At 31.5% G+C, this 23,241-nt stretch overlaps 4 protein-coding genes and 1 non-coding gene across 5 annotated transcripts; 3 read left to right on the top strand and 2 right to left on the bottom strand.

Annotated features, from left to right (window-relative positions):
• Window positions 1–574: 574 nt before the first annotated feature.
• LOC8262052 lies at window positions 575–1,907 on the bottom strand. Its single transcript, XM_002517858.4, has 3 exons — window positions 1,604–1,907; window positions 1,264–1,489; window positions 575–1,162 (listed from the first exon to the last, which is right to left on the bottom strand). Exons 1-3 carry the CDS (start codon window positions 1,838–1,840, stop codon window positions 735–737), a joined length of 891 nt encoding a protein of 296 aa, XP_002517904.2. The 5' UTR covers window positions 1,841–1,907; the 3' UTR covers window positions 575–734.
• Window positions 1,908–8,180: 6,273 nt separating this feature from the next.
• On the top strand, window positions 8,181–10,577 carry LOC8262053 (probable L-type lectin-domain containing receptor kinase VII.2). Its single transcript, XM_002517859.4, has one exon. The coding sequence runs from the start codon at window positions 8,372–8,374 to the stop codon at window positions 10,415–10,417; it is 2,046 nt and encodes a 681-aa protein (XP_002517905.2). The 5' UTR covers window positions 8,181–8,371; the 3' UTR covers window positions 10,418–10,577.
• A 52-nt stretch (window positions 10,578–10,629) lies between these two features.
• TRNAG-GCC lies at window positions 10,630–10,700 on the top strand. The gene has a single exon. It is a non-coding gene; the product is annotated as a tRNA-Gly (tRNA).
• A 155-nt stretch (window positions 10,701–10,855) lies between these two features.
• LOC8285024 (probable serine/threonine-protein kinase At1g54610) lies at window positions 10,856–16,457 on the bottom strand. The gene is made up of 8 exons (XM_002517860.4): window positions 15,292–16,457; window positions 14,526–14,810; window positions 14,117–14,434; window positions 13,389–13,616; window positions 12,872–12,972; window positions 12,289–12,382; window positions 11,538–12,008; window positions 10,856–11,317 (listed from the first exon to the last, which is right to left on the bottom strand). Exons 1-8 carry the CDS (start codon window positions 15,775–15,777, stop codon window positions 11,096–11,098), a joined length of 2,205 nt encoding a protein of 734 aa, XP_002517906.1. The 5' UTR covers window positions 15,778–16,457; the 3' UTR covers window positions 10,856–11,095.
• A 4,207-nt stretch (window positions 16,458–20,664) lies between these two features.
• LOC8262055 lies at window positions 20,665–22,453 on the top strand. The gene has a single exon (XM_015718426.3). It carries the CDS (start codon window positions 21,539–21,541, stop codon window positions 21,971–21,973), a length of 435 nt encoding a protein of 144 aa, XP_015573912.1. The 5' UTR covers window positions 20,665–21,538; the 3' UTR covers window positions 21,974–22,453.
• The last annotated feature ends 788 nt before the right edge of the window (window positions 22,454–23,241 follow it).

Below are 23,241 nucleotides of genomic sequence, written 5' to 3'. Positions count from 1 at the left end.
TTCTTAGATTTCTCCATAAAAAAAAAAAAATCACTCCTTTTCTTCCCTTTGTTTTGTTAGAGTATGAGCTTTTTATTTATGTGAGAATCAAATCAGATCATATATAAATAATCAAACATGTAAAATAATGTCTTATTATTCATAATTATATTTTTAATATTATTTATTACATATTATAATAACAAATTTATAATAATTAAATATTATTTTTAAATCATTAAAAAATTATATTAATAATTACCCTTTAAAAAGCTAATTCTATACTGAATTAAATAATATATATAACAAAAATAATCGTTTTAATTTTTATTTCTAGCATTCATTAAGTCGAAATCTCTGTTAATTAGCAACCCAATTTGTACTATTTAATTTCTCCACCATTAGATCACCCAATACTGTCTTTACCAATCCCTACTTTTATCTTTAATCCTAAATCCATAAGAGCATGAAAATGGTTTTTCTTTTATAAGATGCTCTCTCTCTCTATTTTCTTTCTAAGTTGGCAGAATTGCATTGCTGGGCCAAATTGGCACAATGATCTCAATCTATTCAATAACCATAATTCTCATTAATATAAACTATAATCCTTCTCTTTCTCTCGTTTTATTTCTATTCTCTAACATCTTCTTCATTCATACATTTGAAAACACCATACCAATTTTCATAAAAAAGAACCATGAAACTTCTACCTCTAACTAGTCAATAAGAAACTTTTGTTTCTTTATTTTTTTCTATCACAAAACTTTAACTGCAGTACAGTGTAAGACAGGCAAATTCTGTAGCATATCATAAGTTAACATGGAGGCTCTAGGCTTTGTCGGCCGGTCCGAAAATCCGACCGGCAATGGATCCATTGCTGATGTCGTCCTCTCACATGTGCCCAGCCACTTAGATTGCATATACTTATGTTTCCTCCATGGACCCAAGTGCATCTTCTTTTCTTTCATGCATTTTTTTGCAGCTGAGCATAATACTTTTAGCAAGGCCTTTAGCCTCTCTGCTTTCCCAACAAACATTTCGGGTAATCGATTAATTAGTTGATTATATTCTTGGCTTGCTCTTGCCATCTCGAATTCACCTCGAAAGTTTAGTTCAATTACTACTCTTACTTCCCCTTTCTTGGAATTTAATTTCTCCACCACTTCAAGAAAAGTATGTTCTCCTGCATAAGGGAAGAAAAGAAATTATTAGAGACTGCACTAATTAATTAAATATACTGAGATATTTGCAAGGAAATATTGTGTTTACTGCAGAAAGCTATACCTGATGGAATGTCATGTGAGCTCTTCCATTTTGACTTGCAAATGGCACAATTATAACCTTCAGCTTGCAGCCGTAATGATATCTCTCTCTGCAAAAAATTCCGGCATTGTCCGGTGGCCGGTTCATGACACGGACAGCGCAAGCCTAACTGCTTAATCTCTCTCACTGCATCTTTTGTTGCTTGACGAATTTTCATTTCCAGGGAACTAGTCCTATATAATGTTGCCTGTAATAATTAAGCTAAACGTTAACAATGTCATGCAAATTAATTTAAATTTGATATTTGGGAGCTCCAACGTAGTTACAATTTTTATAAAATTAATGACAAAAAATGTAATACCTGAAGAAGTTCCTCTTGAGTTTCCCAGAATTTTCTGTTCTCTTCAACGCTAGAAGAGCTATCATCTTCATCATCCTCAAGATAATCATTTGAGTCGCAGGAACTCTTAGGGGACTCTTCTTGTTCTTCCAGGAATCCGAAAACAATGTCGGCAAAACTTCCTGCTTGGTCGGAAAATCCGAAAAATTGATCAGAATCCCAGCGACTCAACTGTTTTCCGGCCATGACTGCGATCATCTAATTTCTATTATTCTGGGGTTTGAAAAATGTGATGTTCAAATGTGATTTGAACTGATTTAGTTTCATCAGCAAAAAAAAGACCAAATTTATAGCAAGAAGTTTGGAGTCGTTAAATGGGACCAAGCTGTCCTAAGTGGACGAACGAGGCGCGGCGAACATGAAAGGTTGTCTTTTTGCTGAGATGGCAGAAAATGGTTGGGTTTTTTAGTAAGTCTATTTTAGTGACAGCTTTGCTCCACGTCACCCTTAACCAATAATTGTTTGGGGTTGGTAATTATGGATATGCACAAAATATTCTATTATTAGAGTATGTACTGACTGTTTCTTCTATTTTTTTTCTTCTTTCTTAAATTAACTACAATTAGTACTAACTATTAACATTAATTAATTAGAAAATGTTTAAGAGTGTTATCCTAATCCTTGTAGGTGGTGGGGCCAGGCCAGATCCCATGAAATTAAAAAATAAAAAAGCTACTGAATACTTGTGCCAAGTGGCAAAAGTAGTTCACAGGTGGCACTGATGACGTAGACATTGATGTGTAGACTTGTGGGTCCTTTTGAGACATTTTGTGCAGTTGTTGTAAGGATATGCCTCCAGTTTATCCAAAGTACTGAATGAGAATAGGGAAGAATAATAAGGATATTCCACATTTGTAAGGATATTCAAAAACAATTAGTATGGATATTCCAAAGTAATTTTTTTTATTCTTCAATTTATACAAAGAACAAGAATCAATAAATCTCAAAAAAAAAAAAACCCAATAAATAAATATTCACTCAAATGATACAAAAGAATTAATCTAACTGAACTACAAAATAGGAATATTTATTTCTTCAGTCTTATTTATTATTTTACTCTTATAATAAAAACGGTATATTTTTGGATAATAAATAAAAAAAAATATGAATCAGAATGAGAGACATTTCTAATATTTATAAATATAAATATAAATAGAATAATTTAATTGATATTTGTACGGAAAAAATACAAAAGAATTCAACTTAAATCTTTTTATTCATCATCTAATAATATTAAGTAAAATTTATTATTTTTTATTGTGTAATCCATCGACTATTGTATCTTTAATAAACTTTTAAAATAATAATTAAAAGTCTCGCAAGGTAAAATTAGTTATATTAAAAACTTGACTTCGTAACTCTTTCAAATTAAAAATTTTCTTGGAGTCGCAATTGAAATTACAATTTACAGTTACTTTATCTGAATAAAAATTAGTCTCATATTTAATACTGTGAGAATGTATGCCTGGATGAGAAAACCAAAATAAATTAAAGAATAAAGATAGCCAGAAATAAAATAAATAAACTTTCTAGATTTCTATTTATTTCAAAGATTATGACACTGTGAGCTGATTAGTTTCCAAGAATTCTCTGCGATCAGAAGCAAAATTATTCATTCAGTGCTGCTATAGATATAAGACCGATTATTGTTTGGTGTGTGCCACTGAATGCCGGTGTCAGTGACAATTTTACTTTTAATAAAAAATTAATATTTTTTAAAATTTATATAATTTTTAAAATAAAATATAAATTTATATTTCTTATAATTTATAAAAAAAAATAAGTAATTTATTGTCAAATTATCGAGTCTTTATCTAACAATTTAACAAACTGGTATCATGTAATACCAAATTAATTATCATATAAGGCATTATTTTCTTTACAATGTTGTCTTATAATATGATTATAAAATTATATTTATGTAATGTTTGATCGTGTATTATTATTTTTAAAAAGATATAAAATTACAGTGAAAACTCAACAACCGATAGTGCTCCCTGGTGACAAGCTTGCTACAATTCTTTTCATGTACTTCCTGATAACTCTTAAAGGAAGAAGATAATAATTTATATATAAATAGTTTTTTTTTTTTGTTAATTTTATTTTTGCTTTTCATGAAAAGATAAGATGATTGGGCAATTAATAACTAAGTTATTCTTAATGATTTCACACATAGCAGAGACATTATTTGGAGCTAATGGAAAATAATTTTATTATAACATCAACTTGGTCGACAAAGTAATTGAGTGAATCAATTCTAATATAATCACTTGCAATGAATCAATTTCCACCACAAGAATTTCCCATATATGTTAAAAAAGAAAAATTAAAAGAGAAATTAAATCTATAAAACTATGCACTTCCTGGATTGGCTAAATCCTTTTCTATAGATACTCATCCACTTACATTTTCATAATATATGTTAGCTAATCTATTGGCTCAATGATTTTGATCGTGTGTCAAGCTTTCTTAAGAAAAGTTTACTGTTTCTTTTAACTTCCAAGCATGCCATATTTCTTAATAAATTAAATATATATAATTTGTTATATTATTAAAATGTAAAATATTAAAATATCAATATTAATTTATTGGTACGCCGTTCACAGAATAAAAAAAAATACGTTAGTCATCGGATATTTATAAAACTAATACAGATATTAAATTTGACAAATATTTTATAAATACAGATTATTAACATTAATATTAAATTTATAGATGCTAATCCTTTCACTTTTATACTCTTTTCCACTTTTCTTTTTCTTTTTTCTCTTATTTTTTTCATCAAAAGTGCGTTGAAATCTTTGTAATTGTTAAAGGTGCATGGGTGGGAGAAAGGCATATTTGGGTCACTTTGTTCCAACAAGAAGAGGGCACCCTTTTAACATGGCATCATCAATTATTTTTTGCGGCCAATAAGTTGGTTCCTGGAAAGCTGTTTATATTCAATGGAAATCCTCTTCCTAAGAGATGATAACTAAGAAATAGTAACATTGACAACCACAAATGGACCGCCAGAAAAATGAAACTGTACTAGTCTAATATATAGCATATAAAGTATATTCTATGATCTAATTAGAAATGTATGAACTACATTTGAGAAATGTATGCCAAACATTTGAGAAATTTCAAAAGGTAATCTTTAATGAATGAACAAAATAAAATCATTGGTCCCTTTGCATCTACCAGTAGCTAACATTCCTAACAGAAAAATAAAATACAAATCAAATACAAATTTGGCCTAAAATCATTGTCTATCAAAGATGTGTCAGCTGACTAGATATGCATCCCACCAAGTGGGCATGATTAGTATTCTAAAGTTCAAGTTTTAGAAATAAAGACAATAGCAAATGTACAAATCTTATGTATACAACTTCACATATAATATATGTGAAAGGGATCAAATCAAATCAAATCACAAGATTTTAATAAATCATGCCTTAACTATTAATTCATGAATTTTATCTTTTGGAACCATACTAAGGCAAAGTATCAATTTTTTATGTTGAGTGATGTTAACTAGAGAAAACCCAAAAAGATAAAGTGATATGCTTATTGATTCTAGATGGAATCTTTATATGTGACTTTTAGGGTTTATGTTGAGAAAAGAACAATTATATAACTCTCAGGAGATTAAATAATTGTTAGTAAATCTTGTTGGTATGATCTGAAAAAGAAAAAAAGAAGCATTCAAATGTTTGATTTTAAAGAGATGCTGATAATGACAATGGTAAAATTTTTTCTAAAGTTATTATTATTAAATTACTCTTATAATTTAATACTAGTCTTGATTAAGTGGTACACCTTGAAAATCCATCTTCTTCATCACTTTTGCTTGCTTTTCCCTGTCATGAGTAAAATTTTCCATGGAATAGGGAAGAAAGAAACTACATGTTCTTTGCAAAAATTGATTGTAGCTATTTTTTTACATGACATTATACACTACTACCAATAAATTTCTCTATATGTATGTTTACTTTAATTTGATAATGTTTTTTATTTCTTTCTTTAGACATAGAAGTAACACATATTGCTACTTATGTTGAGAAAAATATGAAATTCATATATTAGTTATTTAGGCAAAATTAGATGAAAAGGGCATATTGTTTATATTATATTTCCAGAAGATTAGTATATAATGGAAAGCAACTTAAGATAAAGACTAAAAATAGTAAACTTAATTCATGAAGGATGTGGACTTATATTAATTATTCTAAAAATATAGAGATGAAATGATAACAAAAACCCACTTGGAAGATCTGTGGCTAAAGCACTAACTAATTTACCCAACTGATGTGAAGCTTGATCAATGATCTTCTTGTTAATTTGAGCATTTAAAGATAACTTGACAAGGAATAAAAAGATTGAATTATTTAACCAGTAATCTTATCCACTCTAATGGAGGGTAATTAATTTAACATATTAAAAACCTTTCCCTTTCCCCTTCCCCATTTCATCTTTTCTCCATTGTTTTTACTTCAAATTTTCATCCACTTCCTTAAGTAAAGGTTGGTTTTCCTCACTGCATATGATTTCTTTTTGAATTTTGGCATATTAGCTTCTATTTTTCTAAGAAAAAGAAATTATTGGAGTATGATATTGATTGATGGTGTGTAAAAAAATTTTAATTTAAAATATCTTTAATCTTCATAAGTTAAAAGACCAATTAGACTACTCCTTAGTTAGCCAATTACTTTTTTTTTTTCTTGTTTTTAATAAAAAATTGGATTCTATTGAGAGATTTGAACCCTACAACCTATTGTGAAAAGTTTGAAGTTATCAATAGATTGTCCTGTTAACTACAATTTACCTCTACACATGTAATTGATTATAATTACCTTCTTTCCTGAAAAAAAAATTATTACCATCAATTACCAAATGCCCCATGAGGTTTAATCTCAAAACACTTTAGTCCCTATTATTTTAGATTTAACAATTTTAGTCCTTGTAAAAATACTCTTAGACAGTGCCCAAGTATAGGATAAATGTACAGCTATTAATATACTTTAAGGATTAATTGCTGACTTTAGAACAATAAGGGCCTGTGATGCCAAACCTCAAAGGGTGTTGTTAAGTAACCCGAACAAGAATACCTTGATTAACATTAAAAAATAATAAGAATTCCTTGATACTAGATGAGTTATGTTATAATTTTTTATTTAGTTGATTCAAGTATATTAAAAGTGAAAATTACTCTTGCATTTGAAAGTAAATCCGATTAAAACGCACGATCTCAGTCTCGTGATGAATTTCAAAAAGGAACTCGATGGAATTAATTATTATTAATATAGCACTTATTGGTATAGTAAATATGCAAATAATGTTGAAAAACCAACTTACATATTCCTACAGTTTTTATATTTTGAGGAGGAAACTATTACTATACCTTGAGTTCATAAGATGGTTGAAGATTTGTCAGTCCAAACTTTTTCGATGGGCTAATAAGAAAATGCCGGTTACAATGTTATCACTTTTCTTCTTAGATCAGATGGGCCAAGAGATACTAATAACAGTTTCAGTTTCACAAAAGGCCATCAATCAAATCAGCCCTTGTTCAAAGGAAAATGAAGGGAAAGAGCCTCTCTGCCCTTCACAAAGGCTAATTTTGGTTGAAGGGCAGCGACTTTATAATATCAGCATCAACCCATTAACATCTCAATGTGTTAATAGAATTCTTTTGGATTAGGTTCGATTGTCAATAGTAGTCATTGTTTATATATAGTCGTATTTCTGCCTCTAATAATTTTGACAGTTTTATAAAATCTAATCTGGTGTCAATTGTCTTAAGTGGTCACCAACTGACAAAAATTGTTTAATTTAAAAAAAAAAAGTTTTCATAAGAATTTTACAATTATAAAAAAATGAGAATAATTTGAATTGTTTAATTAGTTAACTGCATGAATTAAATCCGATTTGACTGAATTCTTTTAGTGACAAGTTACAGTTGGATTTTTAAAACTTGAGAAAGAGTAATTAATAAGAGAGGTCGCCATTCTTGACTTGGTCAATTTTACGTTAATAGGAAAAGCTTGTGCCTCAGTGCCAACAGAATCTCCCGTATTACATGGGTTTTTGGATTAGGTAAACTCATGTCATTGCTTTATTACGTCCTTTTTTTCTTTGATTCTTTTCTTGCAGTGGTTTAGTTTTGGTTTTTCAGATAAAGAGATGATCCATGTTTTGAAAGCCAACTCACTCTTGCATGGTTGAGTCTTCTTGTTATTATTGTTACTATAAGTATTGCACTGCGGCATTTGTAATGTAATTTCTCTATCAGATAAAATTCTGACGTCCATTTCTGATAAGTTAAACCAACAGTTTTAAGGCAGTTGAGTATTAAATGATATGAAAAGGATGCAAGGACCCTACATGGGAAAAGAATTGCTTGACAGGCCATACTTAATACTCCACCACATGGCTAAACTTGGCCGATTATTTCTTGTCGGCTGTTACAGTAAGGAAAATAATGCATAATTGAAAGAATTGTTTTCTCTTTGCTTCGAGCCACACAACTTCTGATATATATATCTTTGACTAGCCATATCCAAAAGGAAGCATTCATCATTTGCATACACTTGCTTGTTCAAAGCTCTTTATATAGACAAACCGGAAAGCTCTGTACATAGGATTGAAAGATATTTTGTATTAGAATATGAATTTTTTTTATTCTAAATACTGTTAATCACCTTTTTGAATGAATTTTCCTCTGCCCTTTTTCTCTCTTTCTGTGTCATGTCTATACAATTTTTCCTTCTCTTCTTCTTCATAATTATACTTTCTTTCTCCAAGCCAGTATCACTCTTTGAGTTTATCTTCAACACCAACTTCAGCTCCACCAATCTTCTCACTTATGGCAATGCTACAATTGAATCCTCAATCCTTACTCTCACTAGTGACACCAAATTCTCCATTGGAAGAGCCTTCTACCCTTTAAGAATAATCGCCAGAGAACCAAACTCCTCTACACCACTCACTTTCTCAACCTCTTTTATCTTCTCTATTGCTCCTTATAAGAATCTTCTCCCTGGCCATGGATTTGCCTTTGTGTTTTTTCCTTCTACTGGCATAGAAGGTGCTAGCTCAGCTCAGCATCTTGGACTTTTCAACTTCACAAATAACGGTAATTCTGATAATCATGTTCTTGCAGTTGAATTTGACACCTTCAGGAACCAAGAATTCAACGATCTCAATGATAACCATGTGGGTATTGATGTTAACTCACTTACATCTATGGCACAAAAGGAAGCTGGTTTTTGGGCAGGAAAAGATAATGAGAAGTTTAAGGAGTTGAAGCTTAATAATGGGGTTAACTATCAAGTTTGGATTGATTATGTAGATTCAAGAATTAATGTAACTATGGCCAAGGCAGGGGAAGAAAGGCCCAAGAGACCATTGATAAGTGAGTTTGTTAATCTTACTGAGGTTTTGTTGGATGAAATGTATATTGGATTTTGTGGAGCTACTGGGAGATTGGTTCAAAGCCACAGGATTTTGTCTTGGAGCTTTAGTAATACAAGTTTTTCTATTGGCAATGCTTTAGTTACTAGGAATTTGCCTTCTTTTGGGCTTCCAAAGAAATCAGTGTTTAAATCAGAAGGATTCATAATTGGGATCAGTGTTGCTGGTGTGGTGGTTATTGGGTTTGGGATTGTGATGTATGAGGTTTTGGCAAGGAGAAGGAGAAGACAGTGGAAGGAGAAACAAGAAATGGAAGATTGGGAATTGGAGTATTGGCCTCATCGCATTGATTATCAACAAATATCTGCAGCAACAAAGGGTTTTGCAGAAGAAAATGTGATTGGATTTGGAGGAAATGGAAAGGTATATAAGGGTACATTGGAATGTGGAGCAGAAGTTGCTGTTAAGAGAATTTCTCATCAAAGTGAAAAGGGAACAAGAGAATTTTTGGCTGAAGTTTCAAGCCTAGGTAGACTAAAGCATAGGAACTTAGTGGGAATGAGAGGTTGGTGTAAACAACACAAAGAAAGCTTGATGTTATTGTATGATTATATGGAGAATGGGAGCTTAGACAAGAGGCTTTTCAACTTTAATTTGAATTCCACTTTGAGTTGGGAAGAGAGGATCAAGATTTTGAAAGATGTGGCTAATGGGATCTTATACTTGCACGAAGGTTGGGAAGCTAAAGTCCTGCATAGAGACATCAAGGCGAGCAATGTTTTACTGGACAAGGATATGAATGCAAGGTTAGGTGATTTTGGTTTAGCCAGGGTGCACCATCATGGACAATTAGCCAGCACAACACAAGTGGTTGGAACAGTAGGGTACATGGCACCAGAAGTGATTCGAACCGGACGAGCCTCAACACAGACTGATGTGTTTAGTTTCGGAGTCTTGCTACTAGAAGTGGTATGTGGTAGAAGGCCTAGTGAGGTAGGTAAACCAGGATTGGTTGAGTTCGTTTGGAGGCTAATGGAGAAAGGGGAACTGATTAATGCCATTGATGAAAGGTTAAAGGCAATGGGTGGATATAATAATGAGGAAGTGGAGAGGGTGCTTCAGTTGGGATTATTGTGTGCATATCCTGATGCTAGTGCTAGGCCAGCAATGAGACAAGTAGTGAAGGTGTTAGAAGGGTCAAGTGATGGCAGTGAATGCATAGGGGAAGAAATGGAAGTTCATTTGCTTGATGGGATCAGAAGAACTAGAATGTGGTCTAGTAGTAGTCAACAACATCACCATGCCTACCCAACTATGGATGGAATATTTTCTTCTTTGTCACTTTTATCTAGTTCAGATATCATCTCAGAGGGAAGATGAGAAAGAAACAAAGATTTCCAATATTTCAGATTGTATGATTAGTCCATCCTTGCTGCTTATGGTTTTCTAGTAGTTATGTAGTAAACACTCAAATTTTTATATCCTATTATATCAGGTTTGGATGGTGTTTACTATAAAGTCGGGAAATTCATTTGCTTCATATGGCTTGGACATATATAAGTTTAATGAATCACTAAGACTAAAGATGTGTAGCACCAGTGGTCTAGTGGTAGAATAGTACCCTGCCACGGTACAGACCCGGGTTCGATTCCCGGCTGGTGCAATTGTTTTTCCCTTTTTGTTTTGGTTTTCATATATTTTCCGTACTTTGCAGCCTTAGCCTCCATTTTCAGATAACATGATGATATTTGCAACTGAAAGTTGCTTATATGGCGTGATACAGGCACAGGGTAATACTTCGAAGCAAAGATTTCAAAATTGACCATAAACTTAATTTGTTTCTTCTATTTCTTTCTGTAGACTCTCAAGTGAAATCTTTCTTACAGAGGCATTCATTATGAGACTCTATACATGTCATAAAACAGGAAAAGGCATTTAAGACAAAAGGCACCCACTATACATTGGAGCTATGAGGCGGATAGTTATCCCGACAATCAAGTTAGTTGATTTCTTTGTTTCTACTACCAGACAGGAATTAAGGTTAGCTACATTTCTGAGTTATCGACCCGAATGCTTTGAGACATGTGCCAAATTCTCTCTTGCTTGTTTCCCTTGAGCATTCTGATTCAGTTTCCCTTGTTTCGTTTTGTCAAGGCGTTTCCGAGCATATTCTTGAATCTTGCGGTCATGCTCTTTGAGCATTTGTTCCACATTGTTCGATGGAACAAGTAACGGACCAGAGACATAAATCTTGCTTCCCCCCCTCGGTCCGCGACCATACTGGAGACAAACATGAAATAAGTTCTCAATGTCATGAGCATAAGGTTAACAAAGTCCTGCAAAACTCAATATAAATTGAAAATTCAATGAAAATACTTATGATGAAGCTTATTTGATGTTTCAGCATGGTGACAACAATGGACTTTCTTTTGATCAGAGATTAAAATAGATAATTGGTTACTCAATGTATGTAGAGGAATTATTCTTAGCAGTAACTCACCAAACTCGCTTCTCTTGTAGTTGATTTTCCACCACCTGCCTCATGAGATTCTGCAGGCTTACGCACTTGATGACTTTGACCCTGCTTCGTTGTGGGCTCGAGTCCATTTGATGATCCCTGGAATACACCTACTTGTTTTACTACTTCTGGTTGTGAAGTGCTAGGTTCTCCCTGGCGATCATCAGGCAATGAAGTTCTTGTTGCTACCAAACCAGATATTGTTGAGAGGTTGGGTCTAGCAGGTAGCAAGTGAGGATTATCAAGATCCTTCCCAGACTTCGTCCATCCAGCTCCATGGACCAGTGGCCCTGAATGTGAGACCTTCCTAAGTTGATGTTCTTGGAACTCTCTTCTCCCTTCTTTAGTAGCTTGAGTTTGTTTAGAAGGATCAACCAGAAAACCAGAAACAGTTTGCTCCCTGTGAGAGTTGAACATCTCACCTCTACTATTTGCATTAGAATGACGCCTTTCCTGTCAATATATAGCAAAATGCCATGGATATACGTGAACTTCAAACATGAAAAGGGACAACAAGAAAATATATATAGAAACAAGCAATTAAAGAGAAAAACCAGCAAACTGTTTGTGTAAACATCGTTATAGAATATTCTACTTTAAGTTAGCCAGTAGTGATTTCTGAAAGAAAAACTAGCAAACTCTTTGTGTGAACATTGTTATAGAATATTCTACTTTAAGTTAGCCAGTAGTGATTTCTGCAAAAAACTATATTTTAACGCTCTTAAAAGTTTACCTGCACCATTGCTGCTAACTTGGAATTGGCATTAGATGCTGGAACAGCCAGAGACTGCTGCGTCCTATTCCTCCCAACTCCAACTGCTTCTTGTCTGTGAAGATCAGGGGAAAATGTTAATGCTATTTTACCACTTTTTGAGAGAAAGTATATCTCCCTTTTGAAGCAACTAGAAAGTGCAAGCAATTCAATTAGAGAACATCAGCAATTTCAGTGCAAGCCAACACAAAACAGAACCAGCGAAATTAATATCCTAGATTTGTCCCAATGTAACCAAGGAAAACCAGCCTAATTAATACAGAACAGTATTTCAGAAAATGCATGAATTCAACTTCTTTTTTCAGCATTTCCACCATCTAATATAGACTATTGTGTTGTTTGCTGCATTGCATTGTATATATGTAATGACATGATTATTCCAAATATTCACTATCTTCACTTTTTGTGTCCTATCATGCCAGACTACACAATATAATTCCTTCTAAGGACAAGATAGAGCAAAATGCTAAATTTACACTATGAAAATAAATGAAAAAAAAAAGTGAATTTGTTACCTAAATGACAACTAAATAAAAAGATGTACCTTCTAGCTTCTTCATCCCGCATTTTAGCATCAATCTCTTTGCTGGGAGGATATTTGGGCAAATTTGAAGGATCAGAAGCAAATGGCTTGGATCTGAAAAACTGTTTTATGGCGGGGAGAGAGAGAAGAGGGAGGTTAGAAAGACGAATTATACAAGCAGTTATCCATTCAAACATCAGAAAGCAAAATAGCCACCTTAAATTAGCAAATCAGTACTTAATGACAAGAAACTAACAGATAAAAGAACAAAAATTCCGTAACAGATTGAAGGGCCCAGTATAAGAAATCGGAATTAACAGTCCAAAGCATACTCTGAAACAAAGGCCAGTAACAAACACAAGAAAACAGTAACAAATAACAATGGCAAAAACATGTGCCTTTTTCCAACTCAGCCACCAGAATCTCAAATAACAGCAGAAACTAAAATGAGTTTCAGTTATATAGGAACAATGTGATTGTCATCACTCATTCTGCATATACTTGTTACTAGATCCTTAATGATACAAGTACTGCGTACCTTATCCTTGAGAGCAAAAGCTGCAGTTCCACGATTGGCTGGATCCAGGGAGAGCAAGGTCTCCATAAGTCCAACAGCAGGAGCAGGCAAATTGTTAAACGTTTCTGCAATGCATCGTCTATATGGTTGTTGAGGCTTAAATACAGACTGATGACGCAGCTTCAATTTTTTCCAATAATCCTCAGAGGGCGAGCCACAAAGCTTAAAAATCTTATGCAATTGTTCAACCTTCAAGGCACCACAATCTAAATTATAACAAACTTAATAGCTTGTGCATAAGCTTAACAACATTTCATGACATATGCGTATGCATCAAAATTTCTCACAGACAAATAATCATTAGAACATATGTTACTAGGCCAGAAAATCAGCTGGAGGCAGATCAGGCTACTACGTGAACAGAAATGGGTTCATTGCCATACAGATTTATAGAAACTGCATTTTGGAGATTCGAAGACTGTCATTGAGAGAAATCTCTTATTCTAAGGAAAAAAAGAGAATAGGTCGATCACAGCACTTATGCCCCTGGTTCATTCAAATAATACTAGAAATTTGGTCAGATCCATCATCCACTCTTTGTTTCTTTCTCTGTTTCTGTAATTTGTATTCCATGTTTTAAGGCAAGAATTTCATTTGTAATTTGAGGATTTTCTTCAAACTCACAGCATAAACGAAATTAAATCTACCTGGTAGCAAAGACCATCAAATAAAAAGAAAGAACTAAGTACCTCAGTTCTTCCAGGCAAAATAGGTTTGCCAGTGTACAGTTCCCCAAGTATGCAGCCACTGCTCCATAGATCTACAGAAACTCCATAGCGAGAGGCTCCAAGTAAAAGTTCTGGAGCTCTATACCAAAGGGTCACTACACGGCTAGTCAATTGGCCACTACTATGAGGATCAAAGAAAGTTGCTAATCCAAAATCTGCAATTTTCAAGATGCCATTGTCATCGACAAGAAGATTAGAACCCTTTATGTCACGATGCAGAACACCTCGACTATGGCAATGATCAAGTCCACTTAAAAGTTGCTGCATGTAGCATTTGATCTAACCAGAACATAGACATAATGTTAGGATTGAAAACACAGATGCTTTTAAAGGAGACCTAGAGAATCATAAGAAACCATGACGACAATACCTGTGGTTCCTTGAACTTGATGCCGGGAAGTGATATAAGTCCAGTAAGATCATGTTCCATATACTCAAAAACAAGATACAAACTAGAAGATGTTGGTGATGTTATCAAGCCTTCCAACTTAATTATATTGGGATGATCCAGCCTGCGCAAAATATTAATTTCGCGAGCCATAAATTTGACACTATCTGGATCGTTAATATCAAACCGAACCTTTTTAATTGCAACAACTTTATCATGAGTGACATCGCGAGCTTTGTAAACATTACTGTAAGTTCCTTGCCCAATCTGCAAGAAAAGATGCCCATCATACAAAACTCAGAAACAAAAAGTAAGGAGATCAATGTGAACCAAACTCCAACATGAGGGATTTTGCTAAGTTTTCAGCTCAGACATAGAATAAATAACACTGAAATGAAAAATTTCCATGCCAATCCATGTGGCCAAAGGGTAAAAGAGGAGCCACCATGTATTGAGAAAAAATGCACTCTTTGCACTATGAATTCCAAGCTCAGATTTTAAGTGTATGCAATGCTGAGGTATAATACAATGGATGTGATATACTTGGCGGTTTTCTACCATCAAAAATATATATATATATATATTGAAGCATTTAAGCAGAAAGATTCTAAACTAACATAACAAAACTCATCTCAACTTCAGAATTAGAGCAGGAATAACATGAATTTTAGTTATCCTATGTTGATTTACACAATAATGTCAACTTTAAAATGCTTAAATTGGGCATCAAATAAAGATGAGATCATACTCTGTCCAACTTCTCAAACGTATTAGCACGTCGTGGCACCCATCCCTTGATAGCTTCTCCTGCTGCTGAAGCAAGCCAAGATGGCCATCCTGCCGCAACCTGCTCTGCTGCCATACTCTTTGGCACCCTTCCCCAATCAGGATGACTACGAACTGTAACATCAAAATTCTCTTTTTTTTTATTCTTCTCGATCTGAGGATGACTATCACCAGCAACTTCACAGTTCTCTACCTTCTTAATCTCAACCTGACTCTCCATTTGCTTTTTCTCAATCTGATCATCATATAGCCTAATGGAACCATTTTTTTTCTTATCAATTAGCATCACCCTAACATCTCCAATATCAGATTTAGACTTTGACCGAACCCCTTCCTCTCTTCTGGATGAATTAACATGAGCAACACGCCTATCTAATGACCCTTTACGTGATAACCTCTCTTTTGGGCTCTTCTTTTGCTTAATATCCTTCGAAGAAATGCAACCCATGTTGCTAGAATTATGAAGTAAATACTATTTCAAGAATGAATAGTATCTATTATCTGTATATACTATCTTCTTCAAAATCAAAATTCAACACCGAAGAACTCTCCTTTCTGCTGCTACCTCCTCCATAAATAATAGAACAATCAAACTCACCCCAATCTGTTTATTAAGAAATACCCAGTGCATCAAACGAATCCAAATTGAAGACCCTTAATTTAAACTTTAGAAAAGATTGACTGTGAAGACTAGGAATTCAAAGTCACCACCCAGTACCCAAACAATCAAATTTCAATCACGACTAAAGAGCTAACAGGTTATCAAAATCAAAACTTGAAAAAGACCCACTAAAGATTCAATGGATAGCAAGAACCTTGAAACCTCTAAAGATTAAAATTCACAAAGAAAATAATAGAGATACGAACTCATTACCAGGAAAATGAGGACGCTTTCATATGGGAATTGACTGTTCAACGCGTATAAGGGAATAACACGGATTTATACACACAAAAAAAAAGATTTATAAAAATCATAAATAATAATATCAAGACGGCTTTAGCCGGCTTTGCTTAGTCAAAAGAATCGATCTTTTTAAGTTTCTACGTACAAATTGATAAATGTTAAAAGCGCAGAAAGAGAAGAAAGAGGTGAAACAGTTAGTTAAAAGCCAGTTTTTGATTCAAAAAAAGTTAAAAGTGTAGCTAAGGTTTTGTTCGTTTTCCGTTTTTTCTTCTTTTTTTTATAAATTTTTTTTGAATGCTACTTTTAACGGATATGATTTTGACACATATTTCCTCATTGGCTACTGCAACATTTTTTTTTTATTTTTCTTGAATAAAAAAACCTCTATTAGTTTTTCTTTTATTTTTCCCCAATGGTAATTTCAACTTAATTTTTGATCCATCTTTTTATCCGAATAATCTTGAGATGATTTATTCTATTTTTAGAAAATTACTTAGTCATTAGTATATTTCGGTACACGTATAGATGAATGACGTGGAAATTAATTCTAGATGATTAATTTATTTTCACATAAATATAAGGATGTATTTCATAAGTTAATTTTTATTTTATTTTATAAGTTAATATTAGTTGAACAAACCACAGTTGGTAGCTGTACTTGAATTGAATTTTTAAATTATCTTTTAAAATACTGAAATTGGAAATTATATGTTAATTGTATATAGTGATGAATTACCTTTCAAGCTAATTCTATATTAAATAAAATTACTGGTTTGAACATATATATTAATTTTGGCATAAATTACTTTCTTAGGAGAAAAGTAGAAGTGTAGCAGAGAATACTAGAGTGAACCGGAAAAGTTTAGATAGAGTTGGATCTAATGGTAAGGAGGAGTAGTTATAAATCCCGTAGACTATTTCCGCAGGGTGGTGAAGTGCGGGCCCCAATTGATAAAAATAAATATAATTTATAATATTTTACTTTGCAATTAATAAAATAAAAGTAAACTACAATTTATAATTTGGATAGAAATCACAGGCTACATTTTCTAGAAACTTAACCTAACAAAAAGGAAAATCATTGAATATAAAAATAACTAAAATCCAACTTTAATTTTTAAAATTTATTTCAGACTTTCACCGGTTCAAATAAATTTCGTACGAATGTGAAAGACAGAAAAAAAATGTATCGATAGTCTTTTTAAATAATTTAAAAGAAAAATCAACTTTCTTAGCTAATATATATATATATATATATATATGCAAAATGAATGTCAAATAAATCCTGAAGAGTTCCTTCAATGCCAATGTCATATCAATTAGAAAATACAACATTAGTTTATTTTCATTTTAATTATCAAGTCTATTATTGTGGCTTTCTTGTCAACTTAAAAAATAAGGACATAATTAAATAATATTGGAAGTTATGTCATAAATCCATTAATCCTTCAGAAGAAAAATATCTGTAATTGCCTTAAAAATAGGATCCTTTTCATTCCAATTACACCTCTTGAATATTAAGAGTCTCAACCTACTAAGACAGATACTTGTTTACCCATTGATAGCCTGCTTTTGATAACACTTTTTTATTTAAAAAATAATAATAATTAATTTTATCTTTTTCTTTTTCTATTTCTCTTCATAAAAATTTATTGATATTATAAAAATAAATAAAATTAATTTTAGTTTTTCAAACTATAAATCACAAAAAAAAAAAAAAAAAAAACCAATGAAGGTGACCTTCTATGACAAATCAGCAGCCTGCTATAAATGGTCAAATCAGCTATTTGTATAAATGTACCATTGGCACACAAGCAAAATATGCCAAACCATCATTAATAAAAAGTTAGTTGCTTTCTTCAGTTAATATTGTTATAGAAGAAATTTAATATTCTAAATAATAATTCCAATAGCATTATTTTGTTAGTGAATTATTTCAAAAGAAACAAAAAAGAAAGAGAAATAACAAAAGTTGTTCAAATGGTCAAATTTAAGCACTTAATGGAGGAGTATTAACTAAGACAAATTAGAGATGAATTTCTTGAACACTAAATTAGAGATAAATTAATAACTAATTAATTATTACTATTAATGTGATTCAAATGCAAATGCATCCAAAGCATTATAAGTTAGTGCTTACTTTTTCACCTAACCTTTTCTCTCCACTTATGGATATCCATTTTAATAAGGCAGTTGGGAAGTTGGAATTAAGTAAGCCATTATAAGTTTTTCAATAAATCATTTTCAAGTAATTTGAGCACTTAAGACATTTGGGAATGGACATTTTTATAAAATTAATTAGTATGTGAAAAAAGGAGTCAAACCCATCTTTGGATTTAAACAAAAAAAACAAATAGTTCCATTTTTTCTTAATTTTATAACAAAATCCTGATAATTTAAGTTAGAATTTTTAATGGTAAATCTATCACAATTAAAAGAAATTGTAATTGATTTTTTTTTTTTTTTACAGGATATGGTCAAGGTGACAATTAAGTACAGAAATGCTCTTTTCTTGCATTTGCATGAAACTTTTATAAAGTGGCATATATATATTGATAAAGCTTTGTCTTTTCTTTTTTTTAATTTATAAAGACTTTTGTGCATCAATTGGGTCTTTTTAGGCAATCCAAATTTGTAGGAGGCAGAAACTTAAAGCCAATTACAAGATTACTAATGTAATAACTAATTGCTTGCACATTAATTTTGAAAAAACAGTATTTTAATAGTATTTTTTTTATAGATTAATTATATTTTTTTAGACTTTCTATTATAAATATAATAAAATAACAACTTCTATGGTGGCAAAAAGAATTCAAACTCAAAATAGGAAATAAATTCTTATAAATGAGAATATTAAATAAATTACTATGATTAGTATTAGTAAACTCCCACCCTCATATGCTAATCATATATTTAATAATTTTTTATGCCATGATTGTTGATTTAAGTTAAAACATGGAATTAGACTATAAAAAGTATGTATTTCCGTGTTAAATACTTAAACTAATTGATTTGAATACTCTACCTATAATTGGACCGGTATATTATAATATGATATCAATTTCTATTAATTTTCAAATTCATTTAATTTTATCTCTTTTCTTTGATTTCTCATCTTTTTCTTTCTTTTTCTCTCATTCCAAACACGAGTTATCTCCTAACATTATTAAGTCTATGATTCACATATTTACCTTTTGGCCTCCTTGAATGTCTAAATTTGTTTTATATGTCATGATAATACTTTCAATTTAAGAATTCAATCCACCACTAGTTTGTAATTATGGCATGGTTTTGTTGCTGAGGCCATTATGTTAGTGGAGGAAAACAATGGATTCCAAGAGTGGTGGTCGGCACTTTGTATAATAATTTGCTTATACTATAGCATATACTTTTTCATTAAAATCACACTGTTATAAACCCAACTTAAATGGAATATTAAGATTTAAGTAATAAAAATAATAAAAGATAAAATTATGAGTTTGAATTCAAATTTCTGAACTATATAATATAGTTATCGTCTTTTATATGAATAATAAAAGTAATATTATAAAATTTGATTAGTGTTCCAATAACATAAAGAAGAAAACACATAAGTTTACATTAATTCTTTTACTAGGGTCTTTTTAATAAACTAAAATAATTATCTTTAATATTTCATTTAATCTTTTTTTAATCTGTTAAAATGGAGAAGCAAATGGGCTTCATCGGGTTTAATTTTATTTTTTATTTTTTACTTTTTTTGCCTTTGATTCCTAAGATATCACCTTTCTATAACCTTGATTTAATTTATCAATAATAAGAAAATATATATATAAATTATTTAATACTATGTTTAGCTAAAAAAATATTTTACTTAAAAAAAAAGACATTAAAAAAAGCATGAAATAATAAAATTGAAAGAGATATTTAGTGTTATAAAATAAATTAACTTACTAATATAAAATTTATTTAAAAATTCTATCAATTTCGTTAGAATTTAGTTTAGTTATAATTAATTCTATATAAATTTTTATTATATAGAGCTTTACATTAACTTTCATTTCATTCAAAAGACATATACTTTAAACTTTTAAATGAATTTTATAAATTTTTTAGATTTTATTCCTTTTTATGTGAAAAAGTCTATAAAAATGCTATTTTCTAAGTCCTAGCATTTAATTTATTTTTATTATATATCACATATGACCAAATATTGCTCTAATTTTTTATTTATTTTATTTAAAATACCAAAAATAACAATAACCATCAAACTAGCTAAAAGGAAGCTAAGGTATACAATAAGCAAAATAACAAGAGAACTTTTCTTGACCTATCTGAAATTAACCCATAATGAATGTTATTGTTCTACCTCAAAAAGAAGAAGACTTGAATGTCAACTAAAAATGTCCTATAAAGCATTTGTTACCACTGAAATTATGTCAATTGGTTGGAGGTCAGTGAGTTAATAGATTCATATTATCCACATATCACTTATTCTAGAAATAATTAACTCTTACTAATATTAATATTAATAAATAATAAACAGAAATATTTTAATTTTAGTTTTTTTTTTATTTCTTTTATAAATTAAAGATACCTATCAACTACCAAGTCACCATTGTGTTAAAAAATCAAAATTTTATAAAACAAAATGTTATAATTTACCAAACTATTTTTTTTACTATTTCCACACCAAAAAATGTTAAGCTCTGTGCCCTCTATTAGGGGGCAGTGGAGCGTGGATAACGTTTTTTTTTTGGGCGCAAGTAGTGGTTTCTTGCCATACGAATCAACCGACAAAACCAAAGAGTGACCCGCCAAACCCAACTGCCAGTAGTGCCATAGCACACATCTCAATAAACCCGCCAATTAGTCCTCCTCACGGCAATCCTTCCAATTCTAGATCAGATTCTCTCTATGCCCACATTGAAACTGTCAGTCTCTTATAATATATGCACAACCCAAATCTCAATACTAGAAAATTCACTATAAAACCATCCAATTTTGTAACCCTTTTTTCCATAGTTAGGATCTGTGCTAAAAAGGGTTAGTTTCTCTTCTTCTTGAATAGTTCTCATCTGAGTTTTCTCTGTTCCTCCGTTTAATGTTTGTACAGTTTGTCCTTGAGGAAATTTGATATGGGGTCCGAAGTTTTAGATGTATTCTAGAGCCATCCGAATTACACGAGTTTTTGAGGTTTAATATTTCATGGGTTCATTCGATTTTTTTTAATAGCTTTGGGGTTTATAACGGATTCGTGCATATAAAAGAAGATAACAGATTAACAGCTACTGTTCTAGGTTTTGCCTATAAGTAAATTAATTTGATGGGTTCCTCTATGTTTTCAACGATATGCATTCTGCATTCTACAGTTGCAATGACATGTGGCTCTTCAGTTATGTTCTATCTTAAGGAAATTTCTGTTCTTGGTCATGGTATAGAAACAGCTCAAAAGCTTTTAGGGTCAACACCACATGACCAATTACTGGTCCAAATTTCCAATTCATTTGCTGGTTTGCTTCTCTTTGCAATTGGGTTTTTAGTGTTCATGGTGGCATTTGTGAAGGACAGAGAATTTCAAAGCTTCTTTGCTAAAGGGTGTGTGCTTCTACATGTAGCAATGGCTCTTTGGAGGATTAACTTTGAGAGAAGGCTTGAGGATTTGGCTTGGCATTGGCCAAAACAAATGATTGGAGATCTTATACTAGCACTTTCTTGGGTATTCTTTCTAGTGTATTCTTGGAGGGAAAAGTATGATTAGTATTCTCAAGAACTGCTGCAACTGATTCATGTGGATCAGTTCGTACAGTCTTTTGGTGGTTGGCATTGATGAATATAGTTGTGGATCACATTTTCTTGGGTCTAAAATGAGATCTTGAATTGATGAAGAATTTACTCAGGTGCTTGCAAAATTAGATGTTATAATCAAAGAAATTGCAGCTAATATTCATCAGTAAATTGTGTCAGTTGAATTTTAAATGTGCCCATCATGTCATGAAAGCATCTCCATGGGGAAAGGTTTCTGTGATTACTGATTGAGAAAATTGTGTCCATCCACATTTGTTCTTGGTTTCTATATCATTGCTTTGGGATGATCATGACTTGTGAGAAATTATGGAGATTCTCTGTCTATAAAATGTTTCAGTACCCTATGTAATTGTAATAATAATGTATTTCAGGCTGAGAAAGAATAAAAAATTTATCAATTTGGCATTAAGTTTCTATAAAATGTGGATTTTTATTGATGCTACTACAAGTTTTAGGCTTCATGAATTCTTAAAAACATGAAAAATCTTGTTTTGTTTTACTTTTTAAGCTCTCATACAATGTTTAAATTATCATAATCTCTAGAAAATTTTAAAAGTGGGTTCTTTACCATTATTTCTTAACTGATTTTCTTATTTTTTTCACTAATAAGAGAGCCTTAACTAATAATTACTGTGAAAGAGATGGAGAAAAAAAGTCTTGACTAGAATGACATGGAATTGGAAGAAAAGGATATATAATGCTGGAATTTAGAAGATTAAAAAAAAAAAATCAGCATTATTTATTGGAGAATTTGAAGAAGTTGTACCAAGAAATCTCATAAATTCTGCAACTGCAACTTCTAGATATAAATTGGAATCTCTTAGCTGACAGGAATTGCTGAGCTGCTGCTATTTTGTTTTCCTGATGGATACTATTAATAATTTCCAGCAAGTGCATCAATTAAAAAAGGTTATTGAATAATTAATCAAAGTGGCAGGCCACAATTATTGAATGATTTTGTCCACATGCATTTTCTTGTGATTTTTCAAGTAAATCGACTTGTCATTCTTCAACACAACCATTTAAACTAATTAATCTGTTAGCGGTCCAATCTCATGTGTTAGACATGTTAACCAAAGAGCCCCCCTTCCCAATTCTTCCAATATTAAGTCCTGCCCACAATTCAATATTCAATTTATGGAAAATCTTTAGACAAACTCAATGTATTGCATAGGCAGTTTTATAATAATATATAATATTATTTATTAAGTGTTATATTTA

This window comes from Ricinus communis, chromosome 7 (genome assembly GCF_019578655.1).
Source record: "Ricinus communis isolate WT05 ecotype wild-type chromosome 7, ASM1957865v1, whole genome shotgun sequence".
Classification (NCBI taxonomy): Eukaryota; Viridiplantae; Streptophyta; class Magnoliopsida; order Malpighiales; family Euphorbiaceae; genus Ricinus; species Ricinus communis.
The sequence above is the reverse complement of the archived record's forward strand: the minus strand, read 5'-3'. Positions and strand labels throughout refer to the sequence as shown.

Excerpts from the sequence above, each read along its gene's own strand:
- LOC8285024 (XM_002517860.4), bottom strand. The coding sequence starts at position 15,777 with ATGGGTTGCATTTCTTCGAAGGATATTAAGCAAAAGAAGAGCCCAAAA. Across the intron at positions 14,811-15,291 it reads CGTTTGAGAAGTTGGACAGA|ATTGGGCAAGGAACTTACAG; the intron begins GTATGATCTCAT and ends CTTTTCTTGCAG. Across the intron at positions 12,973-13,388 it reads CTTTTGCTCTCAAGGATAAG|TTTTTCAGATCCAAGCCATT; the intron begins GTACGCAGTACT and ends GCCATAAAACAG.
- LOC8262055 (XM_015718426.3), top strand. The coding sequence starts at position 21,539 with ATGGGTTCCTCTATGTTTTCAACGATATGCATTCTGCATTCTACAGTT.
- LOC8262053 (XM_002517859.4), top strand. The coding sequence starts at position 8,372 with ATGTCTATACAATTTTTCCTTCTCTTCTTCTTCATAATTATACTTTCT.
- LOC8262052 (XM_002517858.4), bottom strand. The coding sequence starts at position 1,840 with ATGATCGCAGTCATGGCCGGAAAACAGTTGAGTCGCTGGGATTCTGAT. Across the intron at positions 1,490-1,603 it reads CTCAAGAGGAACTTCTTCAG|GCAACATTATATAGGACTAG; the intron begins GTATTACATTTT and ends TAATTATTACAG. Across the intron at positions 1,163-1,263 it reads CTCACATGACATTCCATCAG|GAGAACATACTTTTCTTGAA; the intron begins GTATAGCTTTCT and ends TCCCTTATGCAG.